The sequence below is a fragment of the Vigna unguiculata genome, chromosome 8, assembly GCF_004118075.2.
Source record: "Vigna unguiculata cultivar IT97K-499-35 chromosome 8, ASM411807v1, whole genome shotgun sequence".
NCBI lineage: Eukaryota > Viridiplantae > Streptophyta > Magnoliopsida > Fabales > Fabaceae > Vigna > Vigna unguiculata.
Window position 1 is genome coordinate 32,509,769 of NC_040286.1, and position 15,146 is coordinate 32,524,914.

Consider the following 15,146-nt stretch of genomic DNA (forward strand, 5'->3'; position numbering starts at 1 on the left):
CTAAGCACCCAAAATGCCTAAACATTTTGTAAAAGATGAACATTGCATGTTCATAATTTATGTCTTATAATTAACTAAATAGATTGGAATAATTTGGTCACAACAAACTTTTACTTTAAACATGTTAGATAAGCATTTTCAATGGTATAAACTATTGATACAGGATATTTATTGATTTTAAACTATTAAATTTAATACGAAAGTTTGGAAAGCCTCTTTAATCACATTTAGCGAATTCTTTCTTTTCTTTCACAATATTTTAATGACATTATATTGATACTTTTTCTTTCAATAACTAAAAATATCCAAACACGAAAAAGTTACCTGTTTTCCAAAGGAGAAGTACAAGTAAAAATATATCATTCCTCTGTGGTTTTAAACTGATGTAACCACACCTTAAAAAACCTTTAACCAAAATCAGTTTTTTCAACTCTCTTCTAAACCGACAATTGGATCAGTGTCACAGTAGTTAAACTGACCTGTTGAACAAATATTGAAAACATGGGAAGGAATAGTTACAAAGAAAACATAATAGGTACTAAAGTTGACAGTTACTAACTATCCTGAAAACTTTGAAACTGTCTTTCTGTCTGTCCTTTTACCTTCTGAATTCAAACCACAGAGACAACAAACATAGATTTTTTTTCATACACACACACTCTTCTAACTCAACTCCATGCGTGCAAATACAGCACTTCTTTTTCTTTTCTTTTCTTGTTCTTGTTCTCTCTCTCAAAATCCTGTTTTGATTCTCTCTGCAATCCACCCCTTCTTAATATTCTCCTCATCAGCAGATTCCCTCCTCGCCCACCCCACAACCCATCTTTCTGCCTTTCTCTTCATTGCTTTCGAAGCCAAGAATCTCTTTGATTCCTCTCTTCATCTTTCTCTTTTTCAACCACTATTAACTCTTCTCTCATGCCCCTTCTTCTCCATCTCTCTGTCATTTTCATTCCTCTTCCTCATCTTCTCTCTCACAACATTGCTTTTTTCCTCCTTATGGCTCCCTCTTCAGATGTCAACCATCTTTCTCATCCATGCATATACGGTATCATCACTCTTTTCTCTCTCTCTCTCTCTCTCTCTCTCTCTCTCTCTCTCTCTCTCTCTCTCTCTCTTTCTCTTTCACCACTACTCATCAAAATTTCACCTTCATCACCACCATCTATTCAAACCGCTTGCTTTACAGATATTTACATGAAACAAACAAACAAAAAAAAAACGATTTTGCAGAAGCGTGAACCGCCCCATGAAGCTGTTGTTTGAACTTTAAATTTCTTCTGTTGATTTTACTAAATGGGTATTCTCAAAGTTTCGGAATTTACTTTTCACGTGGTTCCAATAAGTTACTTTTTTTTCTGAGTTAGAACGTGAATTTGCACTTCTACTTGTTCTCATACTAAACTTGATATACATGGTGAAATTTTTGGTGGGATGCAGGGGATTATATTTCTCCTCGCTCAGAGAGAAAGTCTGGTTTCATGAAATGGCTGAGTAAACTTTTCAGAGGTGGGTCCAATAGAGGAAGGGGTGGTCGTCATCTGCATGAGCCAGCAGAAGAAAGCATAGTTTGGGGAGCTCCATCAAGAGCGTTGGTAAAATGAAACACTGCCTTTTACTTTTCTTCGATTATGTCTAATGTTATTGGCTTTGTCATATATATTATTATAAGGTGACGTAATAACAAAGGTTTTCGAAGGATGGAAGAGATTGTAGGTTTAATTTTCTGGTCCACATTTCTATGTTATAAAGTTAGTTCGTTGAGTTTGAAAAGAAGGGTGAAAGAGATTTTGTATTCAACTTCCATAGTAATTATGTTGAAAATTATGAATAAGATATTTGTATTGGGTGTCAGCATAAAATCTTTACAGTAACAAACAAGCATAAAATCTTTAGATGAACAGTGCATGGAAGTTAACTCTACTATAATTATTATTATTATTGCTTTGCCTAAATTAAAAATGCAGTTAGCCAAAAGCTTTGTCAAAAGCATAGCTTTTTTTTCTTGTTTGGTTTATTAGACTGCATCTTGATCTCAGCATCGAGTGCAGCGAAACTTGTACTTGAACTACATCGAATCTCAGAGCACTTTTTTGGAATTTTGCAATGTACGTTTTTCTTTTACCAAAAATTTTGTCTCACAATGTTAAGTTGGTGACTTAATTTTAGATGCTGCATTGTTACATGGTGGCTACTGAAGTATATAAATTATCATGTAGTTCTGTGAATCTGATTTCTTATTGCAACGAGGGTGCACGTTTAAGAACAGAACCTTTTCACTAACTTCATTGCATCTTGATTAATTGCATTTATAGTTTTATCTGTCACAAATATAACTAGGATCTGCTTACTGTATCATTATTTTGGATTTACTTACTGTCACAAATATAATTGAAGATAAGATGTTTGAATAATACCTTTGATGTAATAATGATCAGGATGATCGTGCTAGAGCTCAGAAGGAGAAAGAAGATCTAGGGCATGCAATGGCACTTTCTTCAGCCGAAGATTTAAAGAGACCAAATGGTTGGTATTTGATTTTCAAAAAGGTGTTTGTTATAGAAATGTTTGGTATTAATCTTGTTGTGTTTCCATTAGCCCATCAAGGATATAGTTGGGGAGAAGACACTGGAGACGATTACTCAAAGGCACCTTTGGATACCCTTAGTTCATCTACACACCCTCCATTTGCCCCTACACCATTTTATCCCCACGAATATAGGTAAAATCTCTCCCAATATATGAATGTCAAACATCAAGTGTTTCTAATTAGTTCATAAAATCAACTCAAATGTTAACATAAAACATGTTTGACATAATAAAAAGTTTAACATATTTGTATTAAAAGAATTATGTCTATTCATTTTTAAAGTTTGAAAACCAAAATATATTATAGTTTCGGACAATTTCAATTTTTCATCAAAGTTTGAACTAAAAACATATTTAACTTTATTGATCGCATATTTCCATGTTTACCAAGTAACCACAATTCTATGAAGAGATATGAATAACATCATTTCTTACTTGTTTCTGTGGATCAAGTTGCAGAAGGAATCAAAATCTGTTCCTTCTAAACAATTTTGAAAAGAGAAAAAGAAACTTGCAGCATATGCAGACATGTAGTGTTGGTACCATTTTTACAACTGATAATGTGTAGTTTGTCATTGAACAGAAGAACATGTGGTGGCTGCAACCAAGAGATAATGTATGGAAATTGTTTGGGGTGCATGGATACATATTTTCATCCAAATTGCTTTCGCTGTCATTCATGTCGGTACCCCATTACTGAGCGTGAGGTAGTTTTATTATCCTCTTTTGATATTCTTAGGAGATGATGATGATGATAATGATAATGATGATGAGATCACCACTTTTCTTCTTGATTCATCTCTTACATGTTTTCTTTTCTGTGTTGATCGTAGTTTTCCTTGTCAGGGAAGCATCCATATCATAAATCCTGCTTTAAAGAATTGACTCATCCAAAATGTGAAGTTTGCTTCCAATTTGTAAGATTGGTTTGCCTTTGCTTGTTCAAACTTTCATGCTTCACAATTTTTTTTTCTCTGTTTAAAAGCTTATCATAATTTCAGTAGTAAAAAGATTACCTCTGGTTCTTCTTTTTAACCTATCACGTTGCAGTTAATAAAGAGCTATATTAACAGAAGAGATTTTTCTTTTTTAAATTCCAGATTCCCATAAATGCAGCTGGGTTGATTGAGTACAGATGCCACCCCTTTTGGTCCCAAAAGTATTGTCCATCTCATGAATATGATAACACAGCTCGTTGCTGTAGCTGTGAAAGATTGGAGGTACTAATTGAAGTACTCATCTTATTTAATGATTCGGATATTGAGAACAATATTTTTCTGAAGTTATATTTTGCTACTGTTATGTTTGAAGCCTCTGAACATAAAATACTATAGACTAGAAGATGGACGAAGTTTGTGTTTAGAGTGCATGGAATCTGCTATAATGGACACTGGTGATTGCCAGCCTCTTTACCATTCTATCAGAGATTACTATGAAGGAATGCAGATGAGAATAGATCAACAAATTCCCATGCTTCTAGTTGAGAGAGAAGCACTCAATGAAGCTATTGTAGGGGAGAAAAATGTAAGGAACATCCCTTCTTTGTTTTAGTCAAATAATAACTAGTCCACCTTTTCTCACTCTGTGGTTTCTGACAGGGTTTTCTACACTTACCGGAAACAAGGGGTTTGTGCCTCTCAGAGGAGCAGACTGTCACTAGTGTAAGATATGATATTAAAGGGGTTAAATATATTTTTAGTCCCTGAACTTTAACCTAAAATTATGGTCTTTGATACATTTTAGTTTTAAACATTAAAAATGAATATAATTATTTTAACCTAATTATGTTAAATTTTCTTAATGTCATATGATATTGAGGCATAAAAAAATTTAATATAATTGGATTAAAAAATTATACCCACTTATTCTTGAAATTTGGAGACAAAAATGTATCAAAGTTTCAGACAGTAACAAATTTTAATTTTATGTCAAAGTTTAAGGACTAAAAACATATTCAATAATATTAAAAGTATTTACTTCTTGTTTTGGTAGAATGTGGAATCCATAGTGGATGAGATTACCATTGTTTGTAAGATAAATTCAATACCTTATGGCTATATGTTGTTTCAGATACATAGAAGGCCAAGAATTGGAGGCCATCGACTGATAGGGATGAGAACTCAACCTCAAAAACTGATTAGAAAATGTGAAGTTACAGCAATTCTTGTTCTTTATGGTCTTCCTAGGTAAACTAGTGGACAATGGAAACTTTGCTTTTGAATATAATTGTGAGTTCAGATATTTTTCCAATACTCATAAGACAAAGTACCAATGACAGACTATAATGTTACTTCTCAATGATGATGTTCAAACTTCATTATAGGAGTTCTCATACCTTAATGGCATGCAGGTTACTCACTGGTGCCATACTTGCCCATGAGTTGATGCATGGCTGGCTACGCCTTAAAGGTATTATATTTTTTTAATGTTTATGATATTAAACATTCATTTTAATGTTTAAGGTTATTCATTCATCTTTAACAACTATGTAGGTTACCGAAACCTTAACCCTGAAGTTGAGGAAGGTATTTGTCAGGTTCTTTCTTATATGTGGCTTGAGTCAGAAGTAATGCCTAGCTTTCAAAGCATGCCATCAACATCCACAGCTTCTGCTTCTTCTTCTTCCTCTTCAAAGAAGGGTGCAAAGTCTCATGTTGAAAATAAATTGGGTGAGTTTTTCAAGAATCAGATTGCCAATGATTCTTCCCCTGCTTATGGTGGTGGTTTTAGAGCTGCTAATGAAGCTGTTAATAAATATGGTTTGCGTAGAACACTTGACCATATTCATTTGACTGGATTTTTTCCAGTGTAACACAAGAACGCAAGTTCTCAGTGTATGGATATAAGTGTTTGTTTTTCATTTCATTTGGTTCCATTCCACAAGTGGAGGACCAGGACCCATTCGATTGGACAACTTCTGCTATTTGGATCCTATGAGGATGTCCGAGTCTAATTTGACCAAAAAAAAAAAAAACACATTACATTACAAGTTCGTATTCAGCATCTGTTTATTTTCCTTGGCCAAAAAATAAGGAACTGTTACTTTTTATGCATTTAGCAGTTATTTAGTAAATAAAATTGGCAAAGCTGAGCAATGTTTGTTTTTCAAATATTCAAAGAAAAACATCCCTAACTCCATGTTAGAATTCTAGCTTAATAGCAAATGAACTTATTCAATCATCCAATAGAAGTGACTTCGCATGTCGACATAGAAAAACAATATTTGCAGAAAATTATAACTTAAAAAACATGAGAATGACCCTACGATAACTTAAAAGACATTGTATATATGATTCTCTTAGCGCTTGAGGTAAAACAATGGCCCCAGTTCATCTCCTTAATCGATAAATATAAGGGAAAATTACATTTAAGGGAAAAAAAATAAGAATTAAGAATTGACTTGTTCGATAAAAAAACGCTCCTTTAATCATATGGTTTTTTCTAAATAAACGACCGTTTCTCAATGAACAAAATCAATCAATTCTATACAAAGTTAATGAGAGCAACCTCTACCTCTCTCTTAATTTCTCCCATAAATTGAAAAGTGACTTTTAAACTAAAGCAATATCAACATACTCAATATTTAAGTAAGCATTCAATTTTCGTATACAACGAGTCCCATATTAGAAGCATAAAATTCTATTGTGAGAAAAATAAACAAAGGCATGGGCTCTCCAACTGCAAATGACTGGCTTTTGAAGCATGATTCTCCTGTTCTTATCAAACTTGAATTCTGAAAGTGTTATTTTTAACACGAGTTTTAAGATAAAAATAAATAAAAAATCGGGTCATTAGCAACCAGGTGCAGTCTTGCAGATTTATAGATATTGCTCTTTTCACTTCCCATTTTTCTTTACGGCTAAAGACAAAGCAGACCACGGGAGAATCCATGACGATAACATCTTAATATTAAATGTTATGCAAGTTTCTGTACATGCAAAAATGCAATCCCCAAGGGAGCATTACAAAATTTCCCATGTTGAGGACTCGTGAAATAAAATGAACTACAATTGTTAAATCGTAAATGTAACTCTAACCCTTTTGCATGGGTAAAAAACTTTATCAATTTACTTCTTGCATACCAGACCCCAGTGTTGATGGGTGTGTGGTTATCCGGTAGCAATATCTGATAAAAGCATCTTCAAAGTTTCGTAAGTCATAAAACAAATACCGACACCTGGCACCACCTTGTAGTATTCAGGTAAAATTCCTCTGTAAAGACCACGCACGCCTTCTGTCTGGATTATATGCCTAAAAACACCATAGAGGCCTGTTGTATACACACGGGCTCGCCCACCAGCCCCCTCAAGTTGCTTCCTCCGCCTCACAAGATCCAAGGGAAACGTTGCTGCATATAGAATAACAGATGAATTGAACTATACCCATTCTAGTCAACAGCAACTCGATTTTACATCAGATCGTTAATGTTTGGGACAAGACAGGGCATTATCAAAAGTGGTATGATGATTAATCCACTCAAGTGCAAACTAATTCCAAAGCAAGAAATGAAATCAAAATAAACTACATTTGAAGTTAATAACCAGTGAACTGTAAGACAAAATGGGAGTTTCTTATTGTAGTGATCCTGTGTCTCTGAAAAAGTTGCAAAACCTGCACTTCAACTTTATAGGCTATTCTAAAGAGTAAATATGATGAACATAGAATTTGTTATCATTTGACATCAAGAAACTATGGATGTACAAGTCCATCATAACACGGTGGTGGCTGCAGTATTTAACAAATCCAAACACACAAGTAGTAAGAGTCTAAGTAAAATACAGCCTTACCTGAACATATAATGGCTGGCAGCAGAAGGGCAGACAACCTTTATTGACACAGTTGATAAAAGGACACTACTAAAGTTTGGCATGCATGAATATTTTGGATGTGCATGTGGTTAGTCTCTATCTGAATAATATTTGACACAATTATCCATCTCCCAATCAGTAATATTTGGTTTCTGTCCCATGTTTAACAGTAGTTCTTTGTCGACAATTCCATTTATCGAAAATACTTTATCATAAACCATTAATTTTATTAATTTGGTACCATAATTTCCACCATTCAGAATTTTAGAATATGCTGAAAGCAATATTATTAAAGCTGTAAAAACAGATTCTTCAGAAACACATCAACAAGGTCTGAAGAGGATTCCGGTACCCAGCCAAACATCAGGTGAAGGTAGCCTTAAGTGAGAAGCATACCTCAAAGAGGACACCTCTCACATTTGGTAATCGAGGAAATCATATAGGTTCATCCAGGCAATGCCACCCCATGATGAAATCCACTGCATAGCTTGGGGAGACATGTCATAGAACAAACCTTGGGAAGATGATTACTTGAGCAAGATCTTTAGACAATAATGAAGTTACAGAAAGACAAGAAAAGGGTCTTTTTAACGTCTTCCTTACTATATTGTCATATGCCACAGATAAAATAACAACTCCAACCTGGTCTCTGGTTCTAGGGGTCAATCTGGTTAGATACTTGGTGCAGTTCCTGCACCAAACTCTCTTTCTCTGCATCAAAAGCATAATAAACCACTACAGACATTAACTTCTTTGATGTTCTTGGGTGGAGCAAATTCAATAGTTTGAGTAAAGGATTCTTAACTGTAATTGAACATCTATTGAACATTTGATACAACAAAACTAAGTTGAGTGCCCTAATGCCACAAAGAGAGTAGGAAAAAGGTAATATACCAAAAGAATGTGCATAACCCCATTTGGAAGGAACATCAAAAACCAAATATCAATACTACTTGTCTGACAAAAGGAACACCAAAAGTTCACGTTATAAGAAAACCTAATCAGAAGGAATGCCAAGTATGTAATTTAGAATTCCGCCTTTTAACTGCTCACCTGTTGATGATGCAATGCCTGAAAGACTGCCGCATGCCAGACTAACGGCAACAGGAGAATCATTGGATCTGATATGTATAAATAAAGAAATATTAATATAAGAAAAAAGGTGATTATACATGAAATAAAGGGAACATGGGTAACATCAAACTGCTGAATTAATTTGTAGATTGATTACCTATTTGACTGCCAATAAGATCTCAGGGATTCATATACAGAGAAGCTGATAGCTATACTTGGCCCTACAGTCTGCATTAGCACCAGAAACATGTAGCTAGTTAGTCGAAAAATAATATAGTCTTCGAGTGATGTTAAATTGACCATAACACCATACCAAGAGTGTAGTTCCAAGTCCCTTATAAAGTCCAAGTATCCCCTCTTCCTTGCTAATTGTGTGTAAAGCATGCCAGATACCTCTGTAATAGGTAAAATTTGTCTGCAAATATTTAACAATGCTAATTGTTCAGAATTAAACGTACATATAAATGCAAGTATCTTTAACCACCCACTCTAGCGGAAAATCTATTTCAAAATAAGGCAATTAGACATGTGATATTACCTGCGCAGCCAGCCGCGTCCTTACAAGATCCAAGGGATAAGTAGATGTAGCAGCAGTAATTCCTGCCATGCCACCGCCGACAAAATGCACACAAAGGTCTGCACTAACATTATCTCTATGACTTTGCAATCCCGGAACCTTCTTTAGCAACTGATCATACAACGTAACGGTAAACACAAATCAATCCAAGGACAACCAAGTACTCATCATAAACACAAATGTGTTACTTCTCAACAACATCATCAAATGAAAGTAAATACCCCCATCGCAACACCTATCACCTTACCTTCTTGTAGTGCTCGTAAGAATAAAAGTTAACCGAAGAATAAGGTAACCGGTGAGCAATGGTCACCAGATTCCCTTTCCAGAAAGCCCGAAATCCCTCTTCATGGATAATCCGTGAAGCCTCATTCCATATACTGGCCTTTCTCAAAGTCGCAACGTTGGAATGCATTCCCTGAACCTGAAAGCATTTTTACAAATAATTCTACAAAGTAAGATTTAACAGAATAATCATAACCTCAACCTTAACACCCCCTTGCTTTAAATTACAACGTCAATATTCTAATAACTTACTTAAAAACCAAAAACGCAGATTTTATTTCTTTTTTTGAAAAGTAGATATGGAATTGAAAAATTGGAACCTGAAAGAGGATGGTGAGTCTAGCAAGCGGCGCCGTACAGGTCTTACTTAACGCGCCAGCGACTCCTCCGGCGAGAAGTTGCGAAATAGTTCCAATCTGCTTTGGCGGCGGCTGCACCAATTTCCGTACACCACCGTCCACCGCCACGCCAACCCTAGCTTCCATTTGCATCTCCTGGTTCCGGTTTTCACTTTTCTATTCTCCTTCACCACTTTCTCTAACCAAAATTAAACCTCAACCTATCTTCACTGTCACAAGAATATGAAGGGCTTGCAATTGTAACTATGCATCGAGCATTTCTTCTCTTCGCTTTCTTCACTCTGCGCAAAATCAAACGACCACGCGTTCTTCTTCTTCTTCTTCCCCGCCCTTCTCAGGTCGGCGACGTCGTTTTTGCGATCCGGATTAACCAAAACGGTGACGTATCAGCAGGGAGCGTTCACGGGAAAAGATAAAGCAGTGTGGATTTTAGTCGGTGCGGTGAGCTGCAAGGTGATTCTGTGTTTCGCGTTGATGATTTGAAAGGAACGGTGATGTCTGGTGTTTTTTGAGTTAAAAGGGGTTTAGTGTGAAAGCAGATACAGGTGATCAATTCCGCTGCGAATATGAGTGGAGAATATGCCGTTGCCTGAAATTTAAGTTGAGAAGGCACGTTAGACAGCTGTAAGATATCAAGGTTAGGGCTACGTCGGTTAAACCAAGCATCCTATCAAATACTGACACGTGTCATGTAAAAAAAAAATCTTTTTTTTCCCTAAAATTTCACCTGTAATTAAATGAAAAGAAAAACCACTTTCATGACTCAATTTCTTAGGTTATGAAAATGACAATGAAAATAAATTGATGTGCTGTTTAAATTGTATGAACATTTATTTGTATGTAATATTTTCCAATTAGACACATGAAAGTTGAAAAACACACATGGTTGATTTGCGTGGACAAAATATTTGACTTAGTAAACATAACAAAACAATAATACTATTGTTTTATTAGGTAGAAAATTTTGATTCTTCGGAGGAGAAAACTTGAAGTGGTGTTAGTTATGAAACAATGCATGTAGGTGATGATAATTTCTTCACATATAAATGTTAGTGTAAGAGATTTAACAATATATAATGATGAAAAATGCTTCTAGCGTGGACTAATAGTACATTTAATAGGAAAAATGGACTATTTGATTTGTGACTTTTGAATTTTTTTAATATTCAATGGTTTTTCGTTGGCTTTGTAGTTGCACCGATTTATACTGTTTGGTCCAAGTTGCAATATTTCCTATGTTACACGGAGAAGAATTTTCGATTAATTTCTAATCAGAGGAAACTGGTTAGGAAATATAAGAGAAATATTTGTTAACCGAGTAGTTGATGATGTGAAACTTCAAAAGTTTAAAGCCATACAAAAACGATATTTATTCTAAACTTAAGATTTTAGAACTCCTATAAATTCTTAATTCAATTTGTAATTATTTTGTAGATCTTTACCTCACTCGTATTTTTATCTATATATAAAGAAGATTATTTTTTATATATATTTAATAATTTCAATTTTATTCTTCGTAATATTGTTAGGTGATTATTATTAATAGTTGTTGAATTGATTTTTAAAAAAAATACAAACTGTTGTGAGTTTTATTTTCTTTTCTTTATTAACACCTGTTTTACACCTATGTTTCTTTATTAATAACCTCTGTTATTGCCTCGTGCGTTTGTTTCAGAGCAATTCAGGTCACATATTTTAAAATATAAATATTTAATTTTATTATTTAAAAAAATTTGTAATTTAGTCTACCTACATTCTTACATTTTAATTAATTAAATAATCTATAGTGTTTTAAATGAATATGCTATGAATTCATTTAAGTAAAAATAAACAACTAAAACCTTATACACAACTAAAAATTTGAACATTATTTTTTTTGTTATAAAAGAATTTTTTACTGTATAAAATATTTTGTAATAATGATTTCGTAAAATAAAACTATCATTTGTGTCAACAATATCCATGGTTTCGTGTGGATATAAATTTATTAAAAATTAACTAAAAGTTTTATAAATCTACAGTAAAATTTCTTATTTTTGTGACAGATTTTATTATTTAATTTGAACTTATTTTTTTAAAGTACCTGCATTATAGATTATAGATTATACATAAAATACATTTAAGATATGGTGTGAGGTTTTCAATTTGAAAAATGGAATGTGTGATTTTTGTATGGGTCACCAAACAGAACCATTATAAAAGGGTCCTCAAACACTGTTACGTAAACAGTTGACAAAAGCAGCTGCATGGCTTATACACCACATTTCAATGCATTATTGGTATGTTACACCATCTGTTGATGATTCATCAAGTTTGGTGATGATAGAATTTGATTATAATAACTATTATGCATTACATCCACGTGCTATAGTTCCCATACTCCCATGTCTAGAGATAATTGGTTGAAGGAAAAGTACAATACCCAAGAGTCTGAGTCTTTGATCTCGAGGTTCTTATTTGGGGTGTTTTCTGGTTATTGGTTGGAACAGATTTTCACATGGTCCAATTGCAGGTTGTCTCACTTTATGGTCCACTTCCAATGATTGAGATTGAGCATGCTGTCCTCAAGCATGGCACAGATACTTCCATCCAATATTTTTCTTTTTTTTTTTCACCCCAAAACAGTGTTGAAAAGAGGCTCTTATCAAAAATGAAAATGAAAAAGAAACAGTTTGGACTGAAATTTAAGTACTTGCATATCAGACAGCAATTTCATTGCTTGTAAATTGAATATGGCAGTAGTGATTGGTGAAGTTATATATTTACCAAACAGTGAAATTCCTAACCAAATTCTAGTAATATTTGGCTTATCTGTAATCAATGAACAATAGTTGCCTATTCTGATTCTACAACATATATGTCCATTAATTGCAGTATTTTGGTTGAAACTTTTTATTTGTATTTTATTAGCTTTAAAAAATTGAACCTCTTTAATATGGAAAATACTATTGTCTATATATAATATCCCCATCAACCAATGGTTAATAATACTTCTAGTTTGAGTTTTTAAGCTAAAAAGTTGGTGTGTAACTTTTTAGTTAACATGTGATTTCCAACGTTTATGACAGAATAGTGAAGTTTCATTTTGAACTAGACATGGTAAGTGGAGGGTTTAGGTGTGATTTTAGTATTATATTTGTGGTGAGAACTAAAAAATATACATGGCTTATACAGTTGTACATATACAATTCATCAATCAAAATGAACAATACTAAGCATAGTTTTTTAGATCAATATCAACAAAATTGTGTTAGGAATAACCCTAAGATTTTATTATGAATGAAACATACACCAGAAAGAATAGGAGCAACTTTACAATATCAAAGACTAAACCTAAGATCCTAACTCCTAATGGTATATATGCATTTCAAGAACCAGTAAACGCCAAAGCAAAGAACATGAATTGTTAAAACGTCACATTCATTTTCAATCGAGATTGTTGAAGACTATAGATCATCCTCCTCCCACATCTTACACAGAATCAAAAACAAACCTGACAAAAGGTAGCATTTAACCAGCAACTATTCATTCCTCATGTGTTTTTGAATAACATTTTTTTGAAAACCCTTACTTTTCCCTCTCTTCTTCTACATTACTAGTTAGAGCAACAACTTCTGGCGGCGGTGTTACCTTGCATATTGGAGACGTTTATGGTGGTTCCTTGGGGAAGTCCAGAAGAGGCATTGGCCTGTTGTGCCGCCAGTGCCTTTTTACTCATGATATGATATATATCAAACAAAATGGTTTGGAATGCCTTCTCCACATTGGATGCCTCCAATGCTGAAGTTTCTAGAAAGGACAAACCTTCCTTCTCGGCCAAACCTTGAGCATCATCAGTAGGGACTGCTCTCAGATGATTCAGGTCAGATTTGTTTCCAGCCATCATGATAACAATGTTGGAGTCTGCATGGTCCCTTAGTTCACGGAGCCACCTCTGCACATTGTCAAATGTTTGTCTCTTGGTTATGTCGTACACCAACAAGGCACCAACAGCCCCTCTATAGTAGGCACTCGTGATTGCTCTGTACCTCTCTTGCCCTGCAGTGTCCCATATTTGTGCCTTTACTGTCTTTCCCTCCACCTGCATAAACATGTGTTTCCAAAGAAGGATTAGTCAACTCTTCATGCAGATGGCAAAGGAAATATATGTATATAGCATTGGAAATTCAATTCCTTCTTTTTCTTCACAGAGGCCAATCATCAAACATGTAAGAGGAATCATATAATATAATATACTTTCAAAGATCGTATCATGGGCAAGAACCATTCTTTCGTTAAAGTTTTTCTGAATCAATCAAAGAATGTCATCATCCAAAAATAAAAACTGTATGTGTAAAAGAAGGAACCTGCAATGTTCTGGTTGCGAATTCAACCCCAATGGTAGACTTGGATTCCAAGCAGAACTCGTTTCGCGTAAACCTGGAAAGGATGTTAGACTTGCCAACCCCGGAGTCCCCGATCAACACGATCTTGAAGAGGTAGTCGTATTCATGATCCACTTTGTACGCCATGCAAAAGAATGGAACGAAAAATCAAACTGGGGAAAATAAATTGTTAGTTAGAGGATTCAAGATTCAAACTTTGGTGAAGAGGAGTGAGGAACAAGGAGAAGGAAGAGGCACATTGCAAGGCCAACAACGTTAGCCCAAACAAAATTAACGGACGACAAACAAACCTTTCAATGCGACTTTACTCAATTCCCGCAAAATCGGAATGTGCATTTCATTAATTAATTATTTTTTAATAATAAATTTTAACTATTCATCTCCAAATTTGCATGTTGAGGGGGCAATACCACCAACGTCACGGAATAAGAATCTTATTAGATAAAAGGTTTATTTTCTGTTATAGAATGTATAATATAATACCCCAAAAATATCTACCTCGGCAATTAACAAATACTATAGTGTGTGTTTTCTGGTACTTATTTGTTTTCTTGGTACTGTGAATAATATTATGGAAGTGTATCTTTTCTACAATTAAGTCTTGTGAAGTTTATAAAGCTTAAAAGTTTTATAAAGATTTATAATTGTAATTTGAATGAGAGAAAACAAGTGATGAAGTGGAAATGTTTCAGCCTATCACAATTAATCCAATACAATATTTTTGGTAAATTGATGTGGTCATAACTTTTTGAGCATAATATATCAGGGTGATCATAGATCGAATTTTTAATGATTCAATTCACATCCATTTTGGATCCAAATAATTGGATTAGATTTTCGATCCAAATCCATTTTTTCAAAAAAAGTAGATTGGATTTTTTTTTAAATTCAGATCCAAATATTTAGATCAAGTTTAAATCCAAATCTAAATATTTGGATCAAGTTCAAAATCCAAAATCCATTTTTCATAAATTTTTTAAAACTTGTGTCCATAGGGCTGACAACATAGAATTTGATAGATTTTTTGTCGGGGCCAACAAGGCCAAATTTCAGCATGGGATGAACTTGG

The 15,146-nt window shown here is 34.1% G+C and overlaps 3 protein-coding genes across 13 annotated transcripts; 1 reads left to right on the plus strand and 2 right to left on the minus strand.

Annotated features, from left to right (window-relative positions):
- The first annotated feature begins 662 nt into the window (after positions 1-662).
- LOC114193624 (protein DA1-related 2-like) lies at positions 663-5,575 on the plus strand. 6 transcript variants are annotated; one of them, XM_028083493.1, is made up of 13 exons: positions 663-1,048; positions 1,441-1,595; positions 2,040-2,108; positions 2,439-2,526; positions 2,599-2,722; positions 3,158-3,296; positions 3,423-3,506; positions 3,690-3,809; positions 3,901-4,113; positions 4,188-4,250; positions 4,660-4,775; positions 4,940-4,998; positions 5,082-5,575. In XM_028083493.1, exons 1-13 carry the CDS (start codon positions 919-921, stop codon positions 5,399-5,401), a joined length of 1,680 nt encoding a protein of 559 aa, XP_027939294.1. In that variant the 5' UTR covers positions 663-918; the 3' UTR covers positions 5,402-5,575. The 6 variants fall into 6 exon arrangements, with proteins under 6 accessions (XP_027939294.1, XP_027939295.1, XP_027939296.1 ...); XM_028083494.1 differs by having other exon boundaries at positions 666-1,048; positions 3,173-3,296; positions 5,082-5,401; XM_028083497.1 differs by lacking the exon at positions 663-1,048 and adding an exon at positions 1,090-1,300 and having other exon boundaries at positions 5,082-5,401.
- An 897-nt stretch (positions 5,576-6,472) lies between these two features.
- Positions 6,473-10,272, minus strand: LOC114194150 (mitochondrial substrate carrier family protein B-like). Of its 6 annotated transcripts, none has more exons than XR_003606345.1 (8): positions 9,654-10,272; positions 9,296-9,472; positions 9,010-9,159; positions 8,785-8,886; positions 8,629-8,699; positions 8,451-8,518; positions 8,292-8,354; positions 6,473-8,108 (listed from the first exon to the last, which is right to left on the minus strand). XR_003606345.1 is itself a non-coding variant. In XM_028084236.1 (7 exons), the coding sequence occupies exons 1-7, from the start codon at positions 9,822-9,824 to the stop codon at positions 8,053-8,055; spliced, it is 795 nt and encodes a 264-aa protein (XP_027940037.1). In that variant the 5' UTR covers positions 9,825-10,272; the 3' UTR covers positions 6,473-8,052. The 6 variants fall into 6 exon arrangements, 4 of the variants coding, with proteins under 4 accessions (XP_027940037.1, XP_027940036.1, XP_027940038.1 ...); XR_003606344.1 differs by having other exon boundaries at positions 8,203-8,354; XM_028084236.1 differs by lacking the exon at positions 8,292-8,354.
- A 2,790-nt stretch (positions 10,273-13,062) lies between these two features.
- Positions 13,063-14,322, minus strand: LOC114195365 (ras-related protein Rab11C-like). The gene is made up of 2 exons (XM_028085800.1): positions 14,039-14,322; positions 13,063-13,773 (listed from the first exon to the last, which is right to left on the minus strand). Exons 1-2 carry the CDS (start codon positions 14,201-14,203, stop codon positions 13,288-13,290), a joined length of 651 nt encoding a protein of 216 aa, XP_027941601.1. The 5' UTR covers positions 14,204-14,322; the 3' UTR covers positions 13,063-13,287.
- Positions 14,323-15,146: the final 824 nt, after the last annotated feature.

Excerpts from the sequence above, each read along its gene's own strand:
- LOC114193624 (XM_028083493.1), top strand. The coding sequence starts at position 919 with ATGCCCCTTCTTCTCCATCTCTCTGTCATTTTCATTCCTCTTCCTCAT. Across the intron at positions 2,723-3,157 it reads TTTTATCCCCACGAATATAG|TTTGTCATTGAACAGAAGAA; the intron begins GTAAAATCTCTC and ends GATAATGTGTAG. Across the intron at positions 4,251-4,659 it reads AGGAGCAGACTGTCACTAGT|ATACATAGAAGGCCAAGAAT; the intron begins GTAAGATATGAT and ends ATGTTGTTTCAG.
- LOC114194150 (XM_028084234.1), bottom strand. The coding sequence starts at position 9,824 with ATGCAAATGGAAGCTAGGGTTGGCGTGGCGGTGGACGGTGGTGTACGG. Across the intron at positions 8,887-9,009 it reads GGACGCGGCTGGCTGCGCAG|ACAAATTTTACCTATTACAG; the intron begins GTAATATCACAT and ends AAATATTTGCAG. Across the intron at positions 6,938-8,450 it reads AGGCATTGCATCATCAACAG|CAACGTTTCCCTTGGATCTT; the intron begins GTGAGCAGTTAA and ends TTCTATATGCAG.
- LOC114195365 (XM_028085800.1), bottom strand. The coding sequence starts at position 14,203 with ATGGCGTACAAAGTGGATCATGAATACGACTACCTCTTCAAGATCGTG. Across the intron at positions 13,774-14,038 it reads TCGCAACCAGAACATTGCAG|GTGGAGGGAAAGACAGTAAA; the intron begins GTTCCTTCTTTT and ends ATGTTTATGCAG.